This window comes from Pinus tabuliformis, chromosome 3_2 (genome assembly GCF_031772625.1).
Source record: "Pinus tabuliformis cultivar Carrire ecotype Pingquan chromosome 3_2, CPIR1, whole genome shotgun sequence".
Classification (NCBI taxonomy): Eukaryota; Viridiplantae; Streptophyta; class Pinopsida; order Pinales; family Pinaceae; genus Pinus; species Pinus tabuliformis.
In genome coordinates, this window is record NC_142302.1 from 691,576,625 (window position 1) to 691,601,574 (window position 24,950).

General features: G+C 34.8%; 2 protein-coding genes across 8 annotated transcripts in view; one reads left to right on the forward strand and one right to left on the reverse strand.

The window, feature by feature from the left end:
• Nucleotides 1-3,161: 3,161 nt before the first annotated feature.
• LOC149182516 (protein VERNALIZATION 1-like) overlaps nt 3,162-24,950 on the forward strand; it is a 96,800-nt gene continuing 75,011 nt past the window's right edge. Inside the window, exon 1 of one of the 7 annotated variants that reach the window (XM_089418573.1) lies at nt 3,162-3,627. In XM_089418573.1, coding sequence (XP_089274699.1) covers nt 3,212-3,627 — 416 coding nt within the window. In that variant the 5' untranslated portion in view covers nt 3,162-3,211. The remainder of the gene's footprint in view (nt 3,628-24,950) is intronic. The other 6 variants (XM_089418571.1, XM_089418574.1, XM_089418572.1 and 3 more) reach the window with 6 other exon arrangements.
• On the reverse strand, nt 19,227-21,997 carry LOC149182517 (glycolate oxidase 1-like). Its single transcript, XM_089417978.1, has 7 exons — nt 21,900-21,997; nt 21,162-21,286; nt 21,041-21,078; nt 20,811-20,888; nt 20,505-20,629; nt 19,606-19,672; nt 19,227-19,501 (listed from the first exon to the last, which is right to left on the reverse strand). Exons 1-7 carry the CDS (start codon nt 21,995-21,997, stop codon nt 19,382-19,384), a joined length of 651 nt encoding a protein of 216 aa, XP_089274104.1. The 3' UTR covers nt 19,227-19,381.

A 24,950-nucleotide genomic window follows, 5' to 3' on the forward strand; every position in this document is an offset into this window, starting at 1 on the left:
ACTTATCCCCTCTTTAAAAATAGGTCAAATGACACTTTCCATCAAAAGCTTCAGGAAGCCTAGGAATCCTTCTTTCACATCCAAAATGAAGAAGTTGTCTATACAAGAGATTTTACTTTAAAATTTACAACTTCGTAGACTTTAATGAATTTACCTCTCCTATTTGTAATCTACATAACACCAAACTTTATGTCTTCCAAAGAAAATATCTCACACTCTATAAGAATGTTGAAAGTGGCGTCCATGGCATTAGGTGATTCATAAAGAAGTTTATGGCAGTTCTTTAAGGGAATCATATTATTTGTCTTACATTTATGAATGAATTTTCCTTTAATAATTTTTAAGAGCCAACTTAGAAACGTGTAATATTTGTCCTTTCTTCTTTTTATATTATACATTTTATTCTATTTAATAAGGACTTTGTATGCATTTATAGATCCAGGATTTAAATATTTATGAGAAGATATAAAAAGTAGATGTAAGCAGAGTGAAGTAACAAATTTCTATATAAATATTATTAGCATTGATCTATGATATGTATACCCAAATGTAATGATTAAAAGGTTCTATCTCATGAAGTGGAAAGTGAGGAGAAACATTATATTGTGTATCATAACTATCCCTTGAATCCCAATGCGACAAGATCTTTTTGTTCCATGGTAATCTCAAAATAAATCCCTTCTCTTTACTCATCATGCTCCTAGATTTCTAATAAAAAATAATATCAATTTCACTCATAGTCAAAATTCGCATTAGACTTATACAATTTGGGAATCCATGGGAGTTCCAAAAAAAATCATGAAGTGTCTAAAATAATTCATATATATATAATCAACCCTTTATTTAAAGATAACAATAAATGGAGGTGACAATTAAATATTAAAAAAATAATAACTCGAAACCAATTGTGTCTAATCACAAACTCAAAATGATCGATAAAATAGTATTAAAATTCTCTAGTACCAATTAAAAATATAATTTTTCATTATAATTTTTTTTTGTAAGTTAGACAATGTTGAGCCTACATTATGTTCATACCTAAGAATAACAACCTAATAGAAGTGTCTTAAGACCGTTCTCAATCTAGTGTCAATTAAAAAAATAATTGTTCGTCATAATTTTTTTGGTAAGTTAGGCAATGTTGAGGCTACATCATGGTCATGACATAGGAGTGCCTTAAGAGCCCACTCGATGACTCTGTATCCATGGCCCCATGGACAAATTTTCATTATAATCATTTAAATGTAATATCAAAATTTTAACGTGAAATAATGATTAATAAATTTTAAATGTGTTATTAAATGTTAAATTGAACATCTAAATGGAACATTATATAATTTTTAAATTTTAGCATGATTCAAGTGATGTCTTTTATAATTTATGTCATTATCTATTAATAGACTAGCCTAAGAAATTTTATAGAAAAACAAAATTTAAAATTATGAAAAATAAAATTAGAAATTAGAAATTAAATATTTTAATTAAAAAATGTTTAGCTATATCATGTTTTTTTAATCATTTTAAATTAGTGCAGTTATATAAATTAAATGATTGGTAAATATTTAAAAACATTAATGAATAATAAACATTAGAAGGCAAATTTTATGAGACAATGTTAAAATTAAGTAAATCATAAAATTTAATTAAATTATAACTTTATTTTTAATTATTATTATTATTAATTATAAAAAGAATTAACATATAAGATAAAGATATATGAATTTAAAAAAAACACATACCACAACTCTTATTAATACTATGAAAATTCTTAATTTATAAATAAACTTTGTTATGATACTATGAATTATTAATAAAAAATATACATTATAATATCATAAATTATTAATAAAACATACCCAAAAAAATAACTCTTTAATAGTGATGTGATAATTGTTTATAATTAATTAAATATTCCGAAAACACTATTTCGGAATAACTAACCTATCAAAAAATATATGTAAACTTTATATACATATCTCAACAACCACCTTTTTGAAAAAATATTAACAGGGAAAAAATTTATATGCCATTAACCTTTTACTATATACCTATATTACAAAATTATATAAATTTTTATATACATAACCTAATTGCCTCTTTTTTGAAAATAGAAGAATGACATTTACATCGCAATCAAATATCTTCCATTAAAGCTTCTCGATCATTAACTTATAACTTATAATTCTTTATTATTAATCTCGAATTAAGATGAGTTTCTATCGGTAAACTATATGTTGAATATATATATAATTTTGCTTAAAAGGTGTTATTTTTAAATTATATATAATGAAAATAATTAAATATTTTAGAAACGTGGATTTTTTTTTTTAATTTGCTCTTATATTTTGGAAAAATTTAATCTTTTTACGACATTATATTTTTTTAATCTTGAAATTGTATTTTTGAATTTACAAATCTTTGTATATATATTGAAATATAATTTTAAAATTCTTTAATAATTTGAGAATTATAATAAATATATCTCGGAATATGAGAAAATTCTAAAACCGAGGAAAACGTCATCAAAGATGAATCCATCTTTAAGAAGAGTCCAGATTGTAGGTTCGAGACAGCGAGTGAAGTCGTCGTCAACGTAAAGTAGGATGCCAGAAATGTTCCATTCAACCCAATTAAAGATAATCCTCCAGTACCACGCACTTTTCGAGAAAATAGGTGAAATATATATTTATATTTTATAAAATGAGTAGTTTAATTGGCAGATAAATTTGGTTATTTTTAATGAAAATTTGATAAAGATTTTTAAAACTTTACATTTAAATTGTTTAATAAATATAATTTAGATATTCCAACCATTTTCAAAATACTAAATCTATTTATATTCAAAAATTATATTACCCTATTTCCTCTATAAAACTAATCCTATTAAAACTGGGCACCTATAAATAACTAAATCCAATTAAAAATGGGCACCTATAAATAACTAATAGCGTTCAGAGTTCTCTCCTTTCGAAAGGTCGCTGTGGGCGATGAAGGACATCTGTCATCGATCCGAAAAAACAGTGCACCTTTAGGTTCTCACATGAGCCTCTGACATGAAAGGAACTGACCTGAAAGGAACCGAGCAACTGAAGCATTTAGATTAGCAGTTGTCTATAACGCGACTTTTTGAAAGTCTTTTCGGCGGGTTTTTCCGGTCGAAATCCGGCCGGAATTTATTGGAATCGCAAGTTTGATAGCTAGTTTCTGCACAATGAAAGCATCGCAGGGGTTTTCGAGGGTGCTGAATCCAAATATGCAGTTAAAAAACCATTTTAACTGCAACAAATCAAGATTTAACCTCAATTTCTTCCGCCGGATTCCGTCACCAGAATCTCCAAAAAATCGCATTATAGACAACTCCTTTAGATTAAATTATAAATGCCATGACAAATACTCAAACTCGACAGAGCTTCCTCTGATATGGTGTGCAAAGTACCAAAAAATGGGAAAGAAGAAGCTGGAGATGAAGCGCATTCTAAACCCTACGAGTCGGCACTCATCATTCTACAAACGCAAGGGCGGTTTGCTTAAAAAAGCATTTGAACTTTCTGTTCTCTGTGATGCTGAAGTTGCTCTTATAATCGTCTCTGAAACGGGCAGGATTTATGAGTTTGCAAGCCACGACGAGTAAGTTGCATTCTTGGGTCTATTTCAATAGCATACTTTCTTCAATGGATTTACTTATCGGTAAACTGATGTTTCAAATTTATCATTACAATTCCACGGTCAAGAAGCTTATTAAAATGGGTATGTCAGGAAGTATGCCTTTCATCAAATTTCAGAACTACCACCAGGTCTAGAACTACCACCAGGGTAGGTAGTTTTGGGTTTTCTCAAGTTTAGTCTGGGGTGTTTTCAAATATATGATGGAGAAGAAAACTGTATTCAAATTTCTGGAAACTTCACTCATAAGCAGATAAGTAGGAAAATATCAAAAATATGAAAGTAAATCACAGAAGTGTTTGGAATTAATTTACAAGTAATCTCACCCATATTAAAGATGCTCGAAAAAACTGTTTATCCTCCTTTTATACGCATCCTTCCCCTGATGCGAGTCACTAGTTCGGAAACCAGATTCGCTGCTTCAGGTTTGTCTCCAGAGGTCATATATATCCCTCATTTTTATGGTGATACAGGGATCGATCTCTTTTTCATCTCAAGGCTATTCCCTTATAAATGAAAATGTTTGTTTAAGATTATTACACGAAGATAGTATTGCATACTGCCAATAATTATTGGTAGTGCATATTGCCAATCCCCAGTTTCTCGTCTCTGAAATTGCTGTACTTGGAGGTTGCAGCTGGCGATTTCAAAATTAGTATTTGTGGCGTAAGAAAGTAAGTAATGGCGTTGTCTAGCGGGCAGTTCGCTCTATGAAGTCGAATGTGTTCCACTTGTTTTGTTTGGTTCATGATGCCGAAATTATTCGTCAACAGTTTTTTCGTGCAAATGGATCAGGGAAGGCAGTGCAGCGAACACAGGGTTATGGTATATCTCTCCATTGAATAGACTGAAGGCGATGAGTTGCTCAAGATTTTTGCCGTGAAGTTTTTGAAGAACTAAATATCTGTTTATTTCTGTCAGGTTAAGGTCCTGGTAGGCCGAAATACTATGATAAATCCTTGTAAGAATTGTCGAAGGATATCCGTATGACTAAGATTCATTTTTTATCCTCAAATAAGGCCTGCCCTTTAACAACTCTTCTTCAGTGATCAGGGTAAGTGTAGGAAGTTGGTTGGTTTCTGTGAGGTTCATTCTGCTTGACGTTTTATGTTCAAATCTACACATAAAATTTTGTGTAAGGGTTTATGATGGAATTAATATTTAAGATTACACTGGTTCAAATAATGTTTAAATTATACAAAACTTCCAACAATCTTATGAGTATATAAAAAAATACGTCAAAAGGAAAAATAAATAAAAATTATCATACGACTATAAAAACAATATTATATTATAATAATATAAACGAAATATCATACTATCAAATAAATCATTTTCTATCCTATATTCGTCTGGACCTAATCATACAATAATGGAAAAAATAAAAACAAACATAGTCCTACCACAATGAAAAGAATAGAAACAGACATCGTAATACCATAATAAAAAAAACAATCATCATAGATTATAGTTTTATAAATATAACACAATGTTACAGTTTATGAGGATACCCACATAGGCTGAAGTAATTTTTACCAGGATATAACGCTCTAAAGTTAAGTTTGAAGAAACGAGTATGTATATATATATATATATATTAAATTGGTATTTTATTTTGGATTGTTCTGGAATAGAAGATTATATTTTATTGCATGAGGTATGATTGTAGCATGGAAGGCCGTAGACGATGCAGAATTTCAGTCTCTTCGAAGTAGCAATAGAAAAAAAGAAAAGGAAAATCACACCTAATTTTGAAACTCAAAAAAAGCTAAAAACAAGGGGTACAATTACATAAAAGTAAAATTAAGAAAAGTAAAACTAAGAAAATTGAAAAATAATTAGGGAGAGTTATTTGAATAGGCTGCTTTGGTTTGGATGGGCTCTATGTTGATATATTTTATTTGAATAAGTTGTTTTTTTTAAATGAGCTTCATGTTGCTACTTTTAAAGCAACTTGATATTGAGTTTGGTTGCTATTATCATTTCTGGTGCCAGGGTGGCAGGTACCAATAACAAGATTGAAATCATTGTTTTATGGGGTGTACTCTTCAATACAAAATGGGTTCAAAATCAATGATTTATAATATTAGGAGATTCTAAAGGCTCTATAGACTCGATCAAGGGGCTCTCTGGTTTCCATCCTCTTGTGTTGTCATATTGGATGAAGGGCATCGGTATTTTGGAACAATCTTTTCAACACATTTAGAGGGAACAGAACATCATTGCGTGATATGATTTCGAAAAGATAAGTTTTATCAGCACTTTTGGTCATTCATTATGCTATTTACAAACATGACTACAAGATTCTTTATGACAGTGTTTTTACTTCTTAGTTTCTGCAATTTACTTGTTATTTTGCATTGTATTGTTTTTGGTATTTTGGTCCTTCTTTCCTTATACTTTCTCTATCTATGGACCACTCATACTGTTGGAATATTTAATTCCTACTTGTCTCAGTTGTGTCTTTCTAACTAGAGGAGTATGTTCTTAACTATCTTCCTAGTTTGGTGTGTGGTCAAAATATTCTCTCAACCAACATATTGTATGTCCAAGATAGTTTTCCTATCTTGAGACAATACTCATGTATATATGTAATATAATATTTCATTAATATATTTGAAGATATTTTACACTATCGGTGTTTATCATGGTATCAGAGCCTTGTGGGCCTAGCCCCTCGTGGGCTTGGCCCATCCTGGGCTAAGAGAAATGTGCCGAGGAAAATGAGAGTGAGATTATATCTCTGTTATTTTTTTTCCATTAACACAAACTTGTGGAGCTGTGGCCATCGGCAGGAAATTGACTGTTTTGTGGAAGTCCACAAACTATAGATCTAGTGCAGAGAAGTAATCGTGGATAAGCCCATAGCGTGGATGAGGCCGAATCAACAAGGATCTGACATTTGAAGCATGGATGCTCTGTTTTGGTGCGAGGATGCCTGTGGTTGGTGTTGAGGAAGAGTGACGGTTGTGGCCGATGCGTGGTCTACAAGAGGGATTACATCAGGAGCGTGGTCTGTAAGTCAACTGCTTGTTCCAACGTGAGGAGTTCCTGGTGTCGATTTTGATGTCAATAAAATGTTATTTAAGTCCATTTTGATGTCAATCAATAAGAAGATGAAGACAGAGTAGAAAAAGACGACGACGACGACGAAGAAGGAGAAGATGAAGGTCGCAAAGTTTGGTCTGAGCGAACTAGCAGAAGCTAGCCGAGAGTTGTTCTCAAGGGACTGGTTTCATGTTTGGATTCTGATAGTGTTTTGTCTCCCACCAAAAATTCATTCTTGGAGAAGGAGAAATCAATTGTAATATCTCCCTAGCACTGTGGGGAAGGAACTGGTGAAAAGGGATTCCGATGGATGAGTTTTCGACAGAAGTGGAAGCATAGATCTATACGCTGATTGTCCACATTTCCTCCTACAATTCCTTCTGAGCTTTCTAGGAGCAATAAATATAGTGCTGGGAATTCCACTTATTCAAGAGCAGATGTCTTTAATTGAAGTAAAGGCAATTCATCTATCTACAGCCAAATTTGGAACTTGGAGGAACATGTCATAGACACGGCCTCAATGCTCTCTTGGAAATGCTTCACATTGAAGGAAATTGAATCATCTACCCTCAATTTTAGCGCAGATAACCTTATAGGAGCGTGGATCTACTGGCTCGGTATGGTGAAACCCATAGGCTCTTTCCGTAGGTTGGAATATTGGATGCTCGGTGTCTCCATGCACTGACTACAACATGACTAGGAATCTAGTTAAGAAGAGACTCCTCTAGTTAGAAAGACACAACTGAGACAAGTAGGAATTAAATATTCCAACACACCTCCTTAATGAGTACTTATCTCAATATCAATATGCAAAGTCTACATCTGGTCCAGTCTCGTAATTACACCTTCTACCTTGTTCATGCAATTGTTGATGTCCATATAAAGGAACAACCATCTACTGGAATGCATTGGTTCCCAACCGCTGCAACTGCCAGTCTACTAGGAAGTCCTTCACATAAATGGTTCATGATGAACACCCCCTACCTATAAAATTGCACCTCATGGAGTCTAAAACCAATATGGCCCACCCAAGTGTATCCATCCATTATGACAGACTCTTCCAGGGTGTTAAAACTCCCTTACAGAGGGAACACATAACAAAGGGTATGCATGCCTCTTTGGGTCCTACAGTAGGTACATAAAACATTTCAAGACCACAACTAACCATTACAAAAGATTATATGCCATGTAGATTTGTTCTAATTACAATATGTGACTCACACTAGACCATGAGTCTGTTCCACAAACTCACACCAATTCACACAAACTCTATTGTCCATCATTCTCCAATCTTTTATGCCACCATTTTTAGTATCATTGTCTTCATCATATCTGGTAATCAATGATTCCTACAAATTTGTGTATTGTTGGAATGGCCAGTTAACACACTCAAAATTGTGACAATAGTTGGTCAGACCAATGTCACTACAATGACAACCAAAAGTATCATGACACAATATACTAACGCACAAAAAATGCACCACAAACTACCTTAGAAGCTGGGGCAACTTGCAAAACAAATGACTACAAAACCAAAGAATTAAATTGATTGGGAAACTAGCAGAAGTTTCTACTGTCAAGTGATGACACAACTCAACGAAGCCTTGATTGCTTTTTAATAACTAAGAGAATGGACGTGTTCATATCAATATTCAGAACAAGCAGCAATGAAAGTATGCAAATAATAGTGGTTCACGCCTGGCCACATGCACAACAATGCCTTCTTGTCAGACCTAGGCACAAGCTTCAAATCGTTTTTTGTGCCTTCTCGTTAGACCTAGGCACAAGCTTCAAATCATAGCAAACAATGCCCAAAATTAAATCTTCTTCACTCTCTAGAAGTATGTTTTCACCAGTTCAAAAAATCTCAAACAATCCGTTCTCCGAGCCCTTGATAGGGTCTACGCCCACAATGACTGTAGCTGCCCCATCGAGAAAGAGGGCCCGGGGGATGAGGCTATCCAAGTGAATTTCATTCGGCCCTCTGAACATCACAACTCTTATTTTGCTGCAGACAAAGAACATTTGAGATCCTCTATTGTTCTCTGCAAGATCCTTCGCTATTCTCATCACTGTACAACCTGCAAAATAGATCCACTGATACAGCATCACTCTTTTTACAGTCTACCCAAGGCCTATAGCATCCACGCCTCCTGAACCTTACCGGATGCACCACGGACTCGCGAAGGTCTTCACGATTGTACACTTGATATCTGCGACGGTTCACAAAATAAAAACACACAGATGTGTTAGAGCAGGCTCAACGTGATTAGCCCTCCAATCCACGCAATGATTTTGGCTCAGCCACGCCTTTCAAATTCTCCACTCAGCGTACAGGTTCCTCAGCCCTGATGCTCTGATACCATATTAAAAATGCAATGTTTTGTATTAAATAAAATGAAACTCACTAGTTAGTTTACGAAAGAGAGTCTGAACCAGGAGAGTCTAGCTCCGCAAAATGCTTTACATTGTCCATGTACATCACACATTATATAGTAATCATTGATTTAGGGAAGTTAGAACCATAACCTATGAAATAGAAACTAATTCCTATCCTAAGGACTCGTGAACCAGCTCACTATTCTAAGATATTTTCCATTATCTCTAACACTCCTCCTTAATGGAGAAGGGGTTCACAAATATGCCTAACATCTCCCTAAACATTTCAAACTTGATTTTTCCAAGAGGATTAGTGAAAATGTCTGCAACATTATCACATGTATTACAATATACCAAATGGATTTCTTTTGATTGCACTTTCTCCCTCACAAAGTGGAATTGTGCATCAATGTGTTTAGTGTTTTGTGAAACACTGGATTATTAGCAAGTTTGATTGAACTCTAGTTGTCACATCTAATTGTTGTTGCATCTTTCTGTTCTGCGCCAACATCTTGGAGAAGTCTCCTCAACCAAACTGCCTCACACGTTGCTACACACATAACTTGATACTCTGCTTCCGCTAAAGACAAGGAAACTATGTTCTATTTCTTGCTGCTCCATGTAATCACCCTAGATCCAATGGTGAATGCATACCTTTTATGGATCTGTGATCGTCTACGTTTCCAGCCCAGTCTGAATTTGTAAATTCTGTCAAGCTAATATCAGAGGAATCAGTATAAATAATACCATAATCTACATGACCTTGTAGATACCTCAAAACACATTTTGTTGCATTCCAATGACTTTCAAGTGGCTTGGACATGTATTGACTTAACACACTAACTGCATAAGCCAAATTTGGTCTAGTAGCGGTCAGGTAGATTAGGCTCCCAACCAGTTGTCTGTAAAGTGTCGCATCTGCCTCTTTAGAGCCATCCTAACTTTGCAGTTTGATGTTCTGCTGTAATGGTACTGTTGCAGCCTTACACTGATCCATCCTAAACCTTTCTAATAGACCTTTGACATATTTTCCCTGGGACAAAAATGTTTGTCCTGAATCTCTCCAGATCTCAAGACCCAAACAGTATCTTAATTCACCAAGCTGTTTCATTTCGAACACTTGTGACATCTGTTGCTTGATTTCTTTGATTAGATAAGGAGAATCACCTGTAATAATCAAATCATCTACATACAAAGAAATCAACACTATGCACCCTTGTTCATCCTGCATGGTATATAGATTAGGGTCGTTTTTACTTTTGTTGTAGCCAAATTGCAGAAAAAATGAATCAATCTTTTTATACCAAGACCTGGGTGCTTGCTTTAGCCCATAAAGAGCTTTCTTTAATCTACAGACCAAATGTTCTTTCCCTTTCTGAACAAACCCTTCAGGTTGCTCTAAATAAACCTCCTCTTTCAAACTCCTCTAATTAGAAAGACACAACATGACTACAAGATTGTTTATGATGGTATTTTTACTTCCTAATTTCTGCAATTTACTTGTTATTTTGCATTGTATCGTTTTTGGTATTTTGGTCCTTTTTTCCTTGTACATTCTATATCCATGGACCACTCATACAATGAAGGATGAGTGAATGAGAGGATTAACAGTTACAATTTCAAGACTTATAATTGTAGAACTCTGGTTTTGAATCATATGGTTTTGTAAGAAACCAACGTTGTTTTCTTCTAAAAAGACCTGTTGCTACGCCGAGAGCAACTTGGTTCAGGAAAGATGCTATGTGTTTCCATTTTCCATTGCATGAGATCAAAACTCAAAAAAGTATCCAATGCTGTCACTCTATTAGCACTCTCCCTAAAAGAAAATTAACATACCAATAGATATACATACTGTACATGTATTCATTATATCTCATGCGAGTATGACCTTCTAACAACCTCTGGCAGCACGTCATCGGCTATAAGAGTATGACATGCCTCCGACACTTCAATAAAGAAAATTAAGATACCAATAGATAGACATGCCTCCGACACTTCATTAAAGAAAATTAAGATACCAATAGATATACATACTGTACATGTATTCATTATATCTCAGGCGAGTATGACCTTCTAACAACCTCTGGCAGCACGTCATCGGCTATAAGAGTATGACATGCCTCCGACACTTCATTTTATGCTTTTACGCCAATTCTCTTTCACGGTTAGATTACTCCTTTTGCACCAATTGCCTTTAAGCCTTAGATAACTCCTCTTGCACTTGCTGTGGAGTGAATTATCTGAACCGAGTTGCTGAACTTTCAACCCTTAGTTGAGCCCGAGTACTCCCACGTTCTTGAATCCATGCAGCTCCATGACGTACAAGAGCATGCTAACACGACATGATGCCCTGCTTTGGAGTCACTTGGGGCTCAAATTTGATTGAATATCTTGCAGGCTGAGTAGAAATTCACGAAGGAATTAGGTCTGTGATGAGAGTAGCGCTGAGAACTGATTGTTCCTTGTAGGGACGTCTGAGCAGCTTACACGGGCAGGAATGCCAATGACTTCTGAAGAGTCGGAAAGCCCTCTCCAAGAAGTGAGACATACATTAGGAAATAATGTTAGCACTTGAGAAAATGAGTATTTTATTTGGAAAATATAACGAAATAGTAATGGTGGTAAGGTGGTTATGTATTAGTATTTTAAATTATTTTTTTTATTACTTATTGATATTTTAATAACATATTATTTATTTATTAATTTTTTTAAAATTAAAATTTTATCTAAAGAATGAATAAAAAAATTATTAAAAAAATTAATTTAATTTCATAGAAATGGTTTTAATATTTATTTTATTTTAATGATTATAATATTCATGTAATGTAAACATTTTAAGTAGTAAAAAAAAAAAAAAAACCTCCATTAAAAAAGAAATTTATATTTAAAAAAATTGATATGTGGTATTGATCCATGGTATTTATGTGGAATATATTCTATTTAATGGGGGAAATTAAATCAAACTAGATTTATTTCAATTCCAAATCTACACAAGCTCAGAGAGATCAAATCTCTTGATATACAAGCTTCTTTTAGAGTGAACATCTCTTGAGATGCAAACCTTTTTTTATAATGAAAAGAGATATGATCCTTCTTTGGACTTGGATAAATTTGAAGATAGAACTAGAGTAGTATATTTTTAATTCTCCATTAATTTTACAATAAATATAATAGTATATATTATCTTTATCACGATTTTCAATTTATTTTAGTTATCATGGAACAATATTTTATTTAATTTGTCTATAAATTTATCTAAAACTATCTAATAATTCATGTTTATTTGAGTTTATATTTTTGATATATTTATATATTTTTTTATGAAAAATATAAAATGAAAATATAAAAAATAAAAATAAATTATATTTAAGATTTTTTATAATGTTTAATTGCCAAGAATATGTGTGTGTGTGTTTTTTTTTTTAAATTACAACTTATATGATTAAATGAAATAGCTTAGACCAAGTAATGCAATTGGTTTGGTTGAGAAAGGGTTTTGACAGCAAGGCAACATATGTTCGAAGCTCATAAGGCTACTAAGGGCGCGCTTTGGAATAGACATACAACTTACAAAGAAAAATGAAATAAGGCATAACTAGCATTTGCACCTAGTGTTGCAAAGGAAACGCCGTAAGGCATAGTGTGTGGAAGAATATTGAAATGTGAATGAGCTTTTTTGAAAGCAAGGGTCGATGATAATGAATTTGAATTGAGGAAGCCATGCCGAAAACCCTATTCGGGGGTTAAAGTGGCTATGAAATGGAATAAAAGTAGTCATAAATATCCATTGAACTTGTTTAGATACCCTAAAGATTTCCTAGTTGAAGGTGAAGTTAAACAAATGAATTCACGCAAACAACAATTGGGTATCCATATCAATATACAAAATTTTAAGGAGAGGTATGTTAATCTTTTCAAACAACATTCTAATGTATTTTCCTAGAAATATGAAGACCTTAAACCATATCACATTGTGATGAACTGAATCCCTCCCAGGATATATTCCTTATGATGCTACAGGTGGTTGATAAGGAGGTGAAAACAAATGCTTGGGCTCATGCAAGAGCTCTGTATTGTCCTCCAGCCCACACTGTTCCTATACCTATTATATTCCATGGCAACATCGTACACAGAGACATCTCTTGTTCATTACTCCTAGTATGGTAATATTGACTAACTCTGCCCGTGTCACAAATCATATAAAAATGGATTTCAGTTAGCTCAGTGGTCCTTGGAGAATAATAATATATCTAAATTACTCTACCTACTCATATATGACTTGGACTTTCCATCTACCTTCTCATACATACATGACCTATCATCACACTCTAGATTCCTAGATATAAACTCATAACACTCTCTATCTACTTTCCTACATTTTGAAAATTTATGTCAAAATAAAAATATAATTTACGACAACATAATAGTCTTCTTCACAAAGTACTCTATCACTTTTCCATCTACCTTACCTTCTCATGCATGGGCCTTTGTGTAATAACACTCTCCATTTCTAGATATAAAAACACATAACACTCTCCTTAGTTGCATAGTTACTTTCCAACATCTAGGCTTTTTCATTTCATAAGAAAAAAAAGTTTTTTAAACTTCTTTTAATACTAGTTTCAGTTTTAAATAGTAATCAAATTCTGAGATATTATTTCAAAATATAATTGTAAGTAAATCATTGTTATGCCTTGCATTTCTTTGTGTATTTAGTTTCATTTTTAAATTATAAAACAATTGTTGAAATATTGTGTATTTAGTTTCATTTTTAAATTATAAAACAATTGTTGAGATATTGTTTCAAAATCTAATTGCAATTAAATTATTGTTATGTCTTGTGTGTATTTATTATTAAAAACAAAAAACAAAAAAAGGTAAATCATTGTTATGCCTTGCATTTCTTTGTGTATTTAGTTTCATTTTTAAATTATAAAACAATTGTTTGAGATATTCTTGCAAAATCCAATTGTAAGTAAATCATTGTTATGTCTTGTGTGTATTTCTTATCAAAAACAAAAAACAAAAAAAAAGTAAATTATTGTTATATTATTCTTATAATTGAATTATTGCAGGACTCTTGTACCAAAGAATTTCAATAGTTTCAATGATGCTAATTTTCAGTGGGTGTGTGTTGATCACAAAGATTCTCTTGCTTGTGTTCCCCATTGAAAATAAACATCTATCGACAATTAACCATAATATTGCTAGTTACCCATTAAAAATTACCAATAACAATTAACCATACCGTATAGCCTTGGGCTTAGTGGGCTTAAATTCTGCAAGGGAAATAAAAAGTAGTGGTGGAGATTGCCCAGGTTTATCTATGAGGCAAGCCAAATAAAAAGTACTAGTGGAGATTGCCCAATACAGGACAAGTTTATCTATGCTGCAAGTGAAATAAAATGTATGTATTGGTAATAGAGGACAAGTTTATCTCTTCCCATAATCTAAACTCTGCAAGGGAAATAAAAAGTAGTGGTGGAGATTGCCCAGGTTTATCTATCAGGCAAGCCAAATAAAAAGTACTGGTGGACAGTGCTCAATAGAGGACAAGTTTATCTATGGTACAAGTGAAATAAAATGTATTGCCCAATAGAGGACAAGTTTATCCATGGTACAAGTGAAATAAAATGTATGTAATGGTAATAGAGGACAGGTTTATCTCTTCCCATAGTCTAAACTTGAGAAGTAAAAGTAAGTTAGAAGTGGTTTAGGGCTATGAAACAAGGTTGACAATGCTTCACCTTTTGTTCTCCCTTATGAGCATAATGTAAACCTAGGTCCGCACATAAGTTCAATTGAGCGAAATGACATTCTAGTATTCGCAAAAGGGTAACTAGAGGCAAACAGAGTAAAGCTATGGCTCTGGATGGTGGAATGATAAAGTTTGTAGATTTCGAAGGGCTAAGGAGGCGTGTCAAACCTCAATGACTTTCAAACCTCAATGAATTTCTTGTGCTTTAAGGAGCATATCAGACGTGCATTTGGCATAGGCACTCAGAGCATGGTTTATAGATATGTTGCATGGATTCAGAGGAATAGATAAAAGAACCCTTGCAGATGCAGTCGTTTCACTCCTTGACATTGAAGGATGTAAACATTCTATAATTTAACTCTTAGAAAATATAGATTCAACCATTCAATTCCAAAGAAAATAGAGTTGCAGAGATCGATTTACAAATATTTGATTAAACATGGAGAGACCTTTCCGGATATTAGGAAGAATGAGGATGGGCAGCTAGAAGGTGCCCGCACCCAATCATCAAGCTGGAGAACAGAAGTGCCATCAAAATCAACAATACCAATTTTAGTTGAATGAATCAATTCCTATTCATAAAGAATCAAAACACAAGAACTGTGAAAGGCAAATCATTCATATTGATCAATATTCAAGAAGACATCACTTTGTAGGGTGTGTTATTTGTATTTACACAGTTGATTTTTTTATTCAATCAACTATGCTATTCTCTGTGCTTTTGTTGGGTTCCTTCATTACCACCATCATTGGGAAATTCATTTCCCTCTTGAAGTATGAAACGAGTAGAAATTCCCAATTGATCTCACACTACCACCCCAAAGAAGCTAGCAATCCTGATATACAAATCAAACCAGCCATCATATCAAGCAATCCATGTAGTTCTCAATCTATAGCTTTGATAACCCAAAACTCAAATATTTTATATCTAATATGCACAGAAATTTTCACATTAATATGTCTGGATATCATTCTAAGATCTTTACAGATCTGATACAGAGGTAAACCAGATTTTTCATACTATGACAAGCAATATTAGCAAGTCTTGGAGTCTCTCTTATGTAATGTCTCCTCCTTATTTGATAGAGTTGAAGCTGTATGAGCATTGACTGCACTGAAGGGATCATCCAATAGATAAATGTCAGCATCGTTATATACTGCTCTAGCCAACTGAATCCTCTATTTTTGTCCTCCACTCATATTCAAACCTCTCTCCCCAATCTCCATCATATCTCCATGAGAAAAACTCTCTATATCCTTGTCTAATGCACAAGCTTTTATTGCCTTCTTGTATTGACTTTTGTCCATTGGTTTCCCATAGAGTATGTTATCTCTGACAGTACCACTCTGATCCAAGTTATTTGTGCTACGTAGGCAACATTGCCATATACTTCAACCTACACGTAGTCCAATCAAAAAGTTTATTGAAGAATTTATGTATATAGAAAGCAAAAAAGCTGCATCTACAATCTTGTTGAGCCATGAAATGGTTACTTTTGCTCGAGAAGAGTAGTTAATGTTCAACTTACATCTCCTGAATTTTTTGGGATTTCTCCAAGAATTGTATATAGCAGAGCAGATTTCCCTGATCCCACTGAGCCACAAATTGCTACCTTTTCTCCAGTTTTAATTTGCAGATTTATTCCCTTCAATATTGGCTTTGTCAATGAAGATTCTGGAAATAAAAAGTAGTGGTGGAGATTGCCTAGGTTTATCTATCAGGCAAGCCAAATAAAAGGTACTGATGGACATTGCTCAATAGAGGACAAGTTTATCTATGGTACAAGTGAAATAAAATGTATTGCCCAATAGAGGAGAAGTTTATCCATGGTACAAGTGAAATAAAATGTATGTACTGGTAATAGAGGACCAGATGCAGTCGTTTCACTCCTTGACATTGAAGGATGTAAACATTCTATAGTTTAAGTCTTAGAAAATATAGATTCAATCATTCAATTCCAAAGAAAATAGAGTTGCAGAGATTGATTTACAAATATTTGATTAAACATGGAGAGACCTTTCCCGATATTAGGAAGCATGAGGATGGGCAGCTTTTGCGCAAGGATATGGAAAAGGCCAAGAAGGTGAGGATGCTTCTCACTGCACCTGATATAGATGTGGGGAGAGCCTTAAAAGTGAAAAGCATAGTCTATGCTATAAAAGGCCTTTCTATACAGACGCTATGCATCTTTTGGGGAGATATCTATATGTTAGAATCTACAAGGAAAACCAACTAAATTCTACCCCATTGAATAAGATGTACAGTCATATGGCAGAATTCCAAAACTTACTGCTCTAGCCAACTGAATCCTCTGTTTTTGTCCTCCACTCATATTCAATCCTCTCTCCCCAATCTCCGTCATATCTCCATGAGCAAAACTCTCTATATCCTTGTCTAATGCACAAGCTTTTATTGTCTTCTTGTATTGAATTTTGTCCATTGGTTTCCCATAGAGTATATTATCTTTGACAGTACCACTCTGAATCCAAGTTGTTTGTGCCACGTAGGCAGCATTGCCATATACTTCAACCTACACGTAGTCCAATCAAAAAGTTCATGGAAGAATTTATGTATATAGAAAGCAAAAAAGCTACGTCTACAATCTTGTTGAGCTATGAAATGGTTACTTTTGCTCAAAAAGAGTAGTTAATGTTCAACTTACATCTCCTGAAATTTTTGGGATTTTTCCAAGAATTGTATATAGCAGAGCAGATTTCCCTGATCCCACTGAGTCACAAACTGCTACCTTTTCTCCAGTTTTAATGTGTAGATTTATTCCCTTCAATATTGGCTTTGTCAATGAAGATTCTAGAAATAAAAAGTAGTGGTGGAGATTGCCCAGGTTTATCTATCAGGCAAGCCAAATAAAAAGTATTGGTGGACATTGCTCAATAGAGGACAAGTTTATCTATGGTACAAGTGAAATAAAATGTATTGCCCAATAGAGGACAAGTTTATCCATGGTACAAGTGAAATAAAATGTATGTACTGGTAATAGAGGACCAGATGCAGTCGTTTCACTCCTTGACATTGAAGGATGTAAACATTCTATAGTTTAACTCTTAGAAAATATAGATTCAATCATTCAATTCCAAAGAAAATAGAGTTGCGGAGATTGATTTACAAATATTTCATTAAACATGGAGAGACCTTTCCCGATATTAGGAAGCATGAGGATGGGTAGCTAGAAGGTGCCCGCCTTTATTTACATAGATAATGTTTTGGGCCAGCGTGAGCTTGGGCAGCTTTTGCGCAAGGATATGGAAAAGGCCAAGAAGGTGAGGATGCTTCTCACTGCACCTGATATAGATGTGGGGAGAGCCTTAAAAGTGAAAAGCATAGTCTATGCTATAAAAGGCCTTTCTATACAGACGCTATGCATCTTTTGGGGAGATATCTATATGCTGGATTCCACAAGGAAAACCAACTAAATTCTACCCAATTGAATAAGATGTACAGTCATATGGCAGAATTCCAAAACTTACTGCTCTAGCCAACTGAATCCTCTGTCAAGAAAACTAAGATGGCCAATGTTGCCATGGTCACACTTAAGCTTTACAAACTAATAATAGAACCAGTTTCATTGTACATGGTTATTTCTATCTTGACATGAACACCTGTGTTGTTAATGCAAGTAGGGTCATACCACATGATATCTTGAACAAAACTAGTCAATTGCAATCCACCAGCCTATCAAACAATCCCATTATTTAATGAGCTTCTGAACTACTGATTTTCTTACCTCATGGGATAAAGAATAGTTGATCAGATGGCATGTCTCCACATTCACAGCTAATAATCGGCATAAATCAAGAATACGGTGTGTGGAAATTCCATGTTTCCATAAAACAAACATATATTAAAATCTACTGTCAAACCAAACATAACTATCCATAGGTCTGGATGCTGCAAGATTGGATTATATTCATCATAATTCTTAAAGCTGGATCGAACATCTATGACAAGACTTATGTTACCACCTACCATCATAAGCACTGGATAATATTTTTTATGAGATAGCGTACCTTTAAAATAACTTGAGAATCATCTGGAGTGTTTACTGTGACGTCTAGCACAATAGGAAGGACTGCAAGCAACAAACGATACCATATAGTCATTGGTTGCCACCATAACAATTTCTTATTTTTAAAAGCAAACGGAGACCTCATATTTGTATTGATATAAAAGTACTAAGATCAGATGAACTTGTGAATAGCCAAGAAGCTGCCCACAGCTAGTCTTTGCCTTTTCAACCAATTAATCACATCGAGATCAAAGAGAACAACCACTGAAACGCAATGACAGGGCATCGGAGAGTAACCACAACATGGCCCATGGGATGCCACAGCCAAAATAATTGGAAAAAGGATACAGAGTATTTCTTGAAAAAGGATACGAAGTATTTCTTGAAGATGTAAATCATAATATGACTCATCACAAATAATTTTTCTGAGATTCAGAAGGTTACAACCAAAGGCAGGAACTCAACCCCAAGATTTCTCCAGGTGCTTCTCTATCCATTTTCATTCTATTCAAACACAATACTGAAGAATTATTTGAAATATCCCTCTACCAGGACTATTACAAACCTTCCAACTCAATGATCTGTCAATTTGACCTGCAACATATGATGCCAGTCTAGAATCCGCTGTCTGCAAGAAAAAACCAACTTAAGGAAGAAGTCTGGACCTTGAATATAGGAAGAACTAAAAACAACATCCTTCTATTTAAAGAACTCATAAAATGGAACACATACCTTCTCCATTTTCCCAAGATCCAAACCTTCGAAATTCTTTAAGGTAAGATATGGAGGCAATGTGAATCTACATTTTTGACAAAGGAAAATCAATAGAAGTCAAAAACAATTATGGATCCAGAATTGAATCTCAACACAGAGGTGTGCCTTACTATCTAGCATGTATGAGTGGATATCACAATGAGACTTTTCAGAACATTAGATACCTCAGTGTCAGAGAAGGGATGAACAAAGAGGAATCCTAGATAAAATGGAGACTTCTGACTTATTTTAAGTTTGATACATTATAGGTGCTAAATGCTTTTTCTAACCCTAGCGTCGCTTCTGATCGTAAAAGAATTCCACAATGTTCCAATTTTTATTGAGAGCTAGATTGTTATCAACTAACCTTGGTGGCATTTCATATTATAGTGAATTTTCATTTGCTATTATTCCAAATAGTCTGCAGGCTTATTCAGAAGTATCCCACTGGCTTGGTAATTGCTCAAGTCCCTGAAATTGAAACCATCACCAGTGACGCTGATTTCTCCATGCCTTTTAGAATGACCGTGTATGAAACTGTAGACCTTGAAAGTCTTTTCTATATTTTCTGAAGGATACAAACACCAGGAATAAGAAAATGAAGGAAAGTGAAAGTTGCAGGTTTTTTTTGGCAGAAGCATCATAGATGTGAATGAAGGTTGTTACATCAAAGAACTAAAGAGCAATTATACAAGATCCCCATCTCTACATAAGCAAGGAGAGCTAGAATATAGAGTTTGGTTCCAACTTCAAGAAACATAACTTTGAAAGTGAAAACGAGAAGTTTAGGAATAGGAATCAACTTTCTGTGAGGTGTCAAATTATTTGGGATTCTTTGAGTTTGTCAGCAAATCTAAAATAGAATTAATTTTCACTACCTATTTCTAATGTCAGACTCCCTCTGCCCAAGTCGAGGTGTGTCCACAGTCAGTGCAATTGCCTTAAAACCAGCCCTCTCCGCTCTTCTAACAAGTTGTGAAACAACATTCCTATTCTTGTAAACCTGCCAGCAATGACATCTAAATTTTAACACCACTCATACATCCACATTTAGTAAACCCAACACAATATAACTGATCTTACCATTGCTTTAGGAGCCTATAATACAATTGGATGGCTATGAACTCAATTAGATCTCAGAAAACATGGGAAGACAATAATATGGGCAGAAATGATAAACTTACATAAAGTTGAAAAAAGTGAATGCTTGGTCCAGTTGAAGCAACCTCTTCAACACTTGATGTAGCCCATGAAGAAAGCGTCTACAACAAATATGTCCAAGCCTCAATTTTTATCAACACAACAAACTATTTAAAAATCCAAAATCATTAAAATTTCTTAAATCCTTAATAGCTAGAGGGAAATTAAAACATTCAGAAGATCGATCCCACAAAGAGAAGATCGATGCCCAAACCATTATAGTTCCAGCATCTCTTGCAGTAGCATACTCTCCTGTAAAAGATGATGGATTCACTTTCAGAAAATATATGCATCAAAATAGGATGTTAACTATAATACAATAATCTAATGTATACCTTCGGGATGAGCCATCTTTTGCATGGCAGTTGGAGCAATCATAATAGGCATTGATATCTTGAATCCCAACACAGTGGTACTCAGATCCACCTTTGTTACATCAACCAATATACGGGGATGGAACCTGATACATACAACATCAACCAAATCTTTGTAATAATGTCAATTCCCCTGATGCTCGTAATGAAAGAGGTACCATAATGTTCAAAAGTTTGGCCCAAGACAGGGTGACTAAAATTGAAAATTAGAGTTACTCAATGTTTATCTAATCTGATTGCAGCCATAAAGATGGTGAAAAAATAGATACGGGCGCTGAAGGTACAATAACTAAAATAGATACGAGAGCTGAAGGTACATCTTTTTCAAATGACTATGTATTAGCTGAAGGTACAGTAGCTAAATAGGGGAGATTGTGGAATCCATAAGAAACTCATAATATGCAAGCGATTGAAGGGCTATCTTTGTAAAAAAAACAAAAAACAACCATGTAGAAACGAATTGAATGAGATTTCCTGTAGATATACATGAAATGGAAAAAAGAGAACAAGGGAACCCACCATAATAGGCATTTGCCAAGCTTCCATGTGGAATGTAGTCATAAACCAGCAATTTTTCCTCTATACCCCAATAGAAAGATCAGAGGCGAACAATGTTGGGATGTTTAACCATACCGATTGCTTTAGCTTCTGCTTCAAAATCCTTGATACTCTGAAACAAACTAAAATGGAAATACATACCCTGATGTCGAGCAACCATTCTGTAACAGATCACAATTCCTGTAGCCATCCCGCGACAAATCGAAGTCCAGAAGTGGGCTTGTGACAGTCCAAGGCATCTAGTGGTGATAATCCAAGCCCTTTTAAGGCTGAGCGAGACCTCCTGGAATCATCTCATGTGTCCTGTAGCAGACTGGGTATGTTTTGAGGGTCAAAATATAATTTGCTACCTTATGATTGATATGAAGGGTTTCCTGAAGTCGATTTCCACAGATCCAGGGTCTTGGAATCTAGTATTGGCGAGCGAGGGCAAGTGCAAGGTCTCCACACGGAGAAGCACCTGGAAGTAGCGTAGCATCGAGCGAGGGAAAGCGTCGATCTGCTGGGTCGCATCATATACCGATCTAATCAATTGGATGGGTAAGATTATTGTCATCGTCTAACACTTAAATCAAAGGCTCATAAATGTACACGTAACCCAAGAGGAAATTTGATTTCAAAGGGAAACGCCTTACGGCGTAATTATAAAAAAAATCAGTCTTTTTTTTTTGGTTTTTTAAGTCACTCAGTGACTGCCATATTTATGGGAAATAATCTAGACAGATCCATTCAAAGGAATCTACTAGCAGGATTATCTGGTTAGGCTTAACACCAAGGGGGTCGAGGAGATTTGATCTGTAACCTCTCAAATGGCAAGGTATTTAGTAACACGAACTCAGCAGGCTTATCTAGTCAGATACCATAAAGAGGTCCAGAAGATTTGACCTATAACCTCCAAATAACAAGATACTTAACAAGAAGTACTTGACCAATTGAACTATGCTTATGCTTTCAGGCTTAAATTCCACAATATAATAATTTTAATAATACAATTTTTTATTATTTAAATTATTTTTAAATATATAAATAATTTTTAAATTTTTCTAAATATTTAAATAAAAATTTCTCAACACTTCAATAATTTTATAAACTATATAATTTAAATTTATAAACTATATAATTTAAATTTATAACTGTAGAAAAAAATTAAATAATTTTATAAATTACATAATTCAAATTTATAATAAATAAAAAAACTCTGACCAATTTTGAGAAAAACTAAACTGGAAAATGCCATCTGCAAAATCTTCGGGAGAACTCCACACAGGGAATGATAAATTTAAATTCATTTCAAAATTTAAAACCTTGCATACTCTGAAATTTTGTGCGATACTACACAGTTTATTAACACATTATTGAAACTTTACAGATACAAGAATAACAGTAAGCTTCTTCTTATCTTCATAATGGGAAGCCTAGTTCTCAATATATGATTTGCATTTAAGTCGTACTTTGCTATGACCACAAGCTGAATATACTACATACCAGAACAATGGCAGAGAAGATTTGGATTTTCATTACTCTCTTCTATCATCCATGAAAAGAATTGTTCAAAGGTGATGCGACAGGAGACATGTGTAGTGGGCACTGGGAGCTCACCGATAACACAAAAACCAAAATAGTCCAGCAAACTGTCATGGGTTCGAATCTCGAGCTCTGGAAGAACATGGAAGAAGAGGATCTCCGTAGAGTCCATTGTTATCGGTGTAGGAGGATATTGGAAACTTTTGAAGCAGGATCCCATGCGGAATTCTTCCCGACAGGAAATTATGAGACAAGTTCAGTTGCAACAGAGACGTGAGATTCAGAAACTCATTGGGGATTTCTCCACTCAAGCGATTCTCTTTCAGCTTTACAGTCTTTAACTGTGCCAAACTCCCCAACGTACTGGGTATGGGACCGTACAGTGTATTGCAGCCGAGATCCAGGGCCTTCAATTGTTTCATCATGCCAGTTGAAGAGGGGATTTGTTTGCTGAGAGAATTGTGCGACAGAAAAAGCTGTTCCATGCTGTTCTGATCGCCTGCATTAGGAGGTATTGAACCAGTGAGTCTGTTGCGGGACAAGTCCAAGGTTCTTAAATTTCCGTCAGGAAAGGGGCTGCTGATGGCAAAAAGGGATGCTATAGGCCCGGTGAGGTAGTTTGAATGGAGGTCCAGAGTGGTGAGGTCTTGCAGGTTGCGAATTTCCTCTAGAATGGTGGATGTCAATGCGTTTCTTGACAAGTTGAGAGTATCTAATTGCGTCATGTTGCCCAGCCATGGTGGTATGGTGCTGCTGAGGCTATTGCTGGAAAGGTCAAGCAGAGAAAGAGGCCCCAACATTTTGGACAATGACTCAAGAATTCTTCCCTCTATGCCACACCGAGCAAGGGAGAGTTGATACAATCCAGGGAGCTCAAATAGTACTCTGGGAATATTCACAAACTTGAAATTATTGAATGAAATATCCAAGACTTGCAGATCAGAAATCTCTGATAATTCCCACGGAAGGCTCCCAAAAAGATTGTTATGAGAGAGATATAGAAACATAAGATTAGAAATTTTTCTTATAGAGTTGGGAATCGAACCTGATAATCTATTATTATTGAGGTAGAGATCCTTTAGGTTCGATAGCTTACCCCACGAAGCAGGAATGGGGCTGCCTATCATATTATTGGCCACTGAAAGTCTTTGCGAATTGACCAAACCTAGAAAGAAGCTGGAAGAATCCCGCTCAATTTATTTTCCTGAAGATAAAGAAATCCTAGAGTCGTGACCTTTCCTATGGAATGGGGGGTGTTGCCGCTGAGATTGTTGTTATTGAGATGCAGGATTGACAGATTCGATAACATACCTATACAATACGGTATGGTTCCTGTAAGCCGATTATTAGACATATCCAATGACTACAGAGAACGCAATTCTCCCACTGACCGAGGAATGGGGCCTCTGAGAAGGTTGCCATGGAGATCAAGAATGGTGAGCTTGGAAAGACGGTCCATTGATTCAAGATTAGGGCCGGCGAACCTATTGGTATACAGATTCAAAATGCGCAGATTCCTTAGGCCTCCGAAACTCACCGGTAAAGTTCCTCTCAGACCATTCTCAGACAGATCCAATTCTTGAAGATTGTGAAGGTATGCCAAAAATCGAGGGACCGAACCGCCGAGCTTATTGGCGTTGAGGCGCAGCTTCTTTAGCCTCCTGAGCC

What these genes read in the sequence shown, in the direction of transcription:
- LOC149182517 (XM_089417978.1), bottom strand. Translation starts at nt 21,997, where the DNA reads ATGCCTTGGACTGTCACAAGCCCACTTCTGGACTTCGATTTGTCGCGG. An exon ending in AAAGATGGCTCATCCCGAAG is followed by an intron (nt 21,079 to 21,161) that starts GTATACATTAGA and finishes CATCTTTTACAG; the next exon opens with GAGAGTATGCTACTGCAAGA. An exon ending in GAGATGCTGGAACTATAATG is followed by an intron (nt 20,889 to 21,040) that starts GTTTGGGCATCG and finishes TATTTGTTGTAG; the next exon opens with ACGCTTTCTTCATGGGCTAC.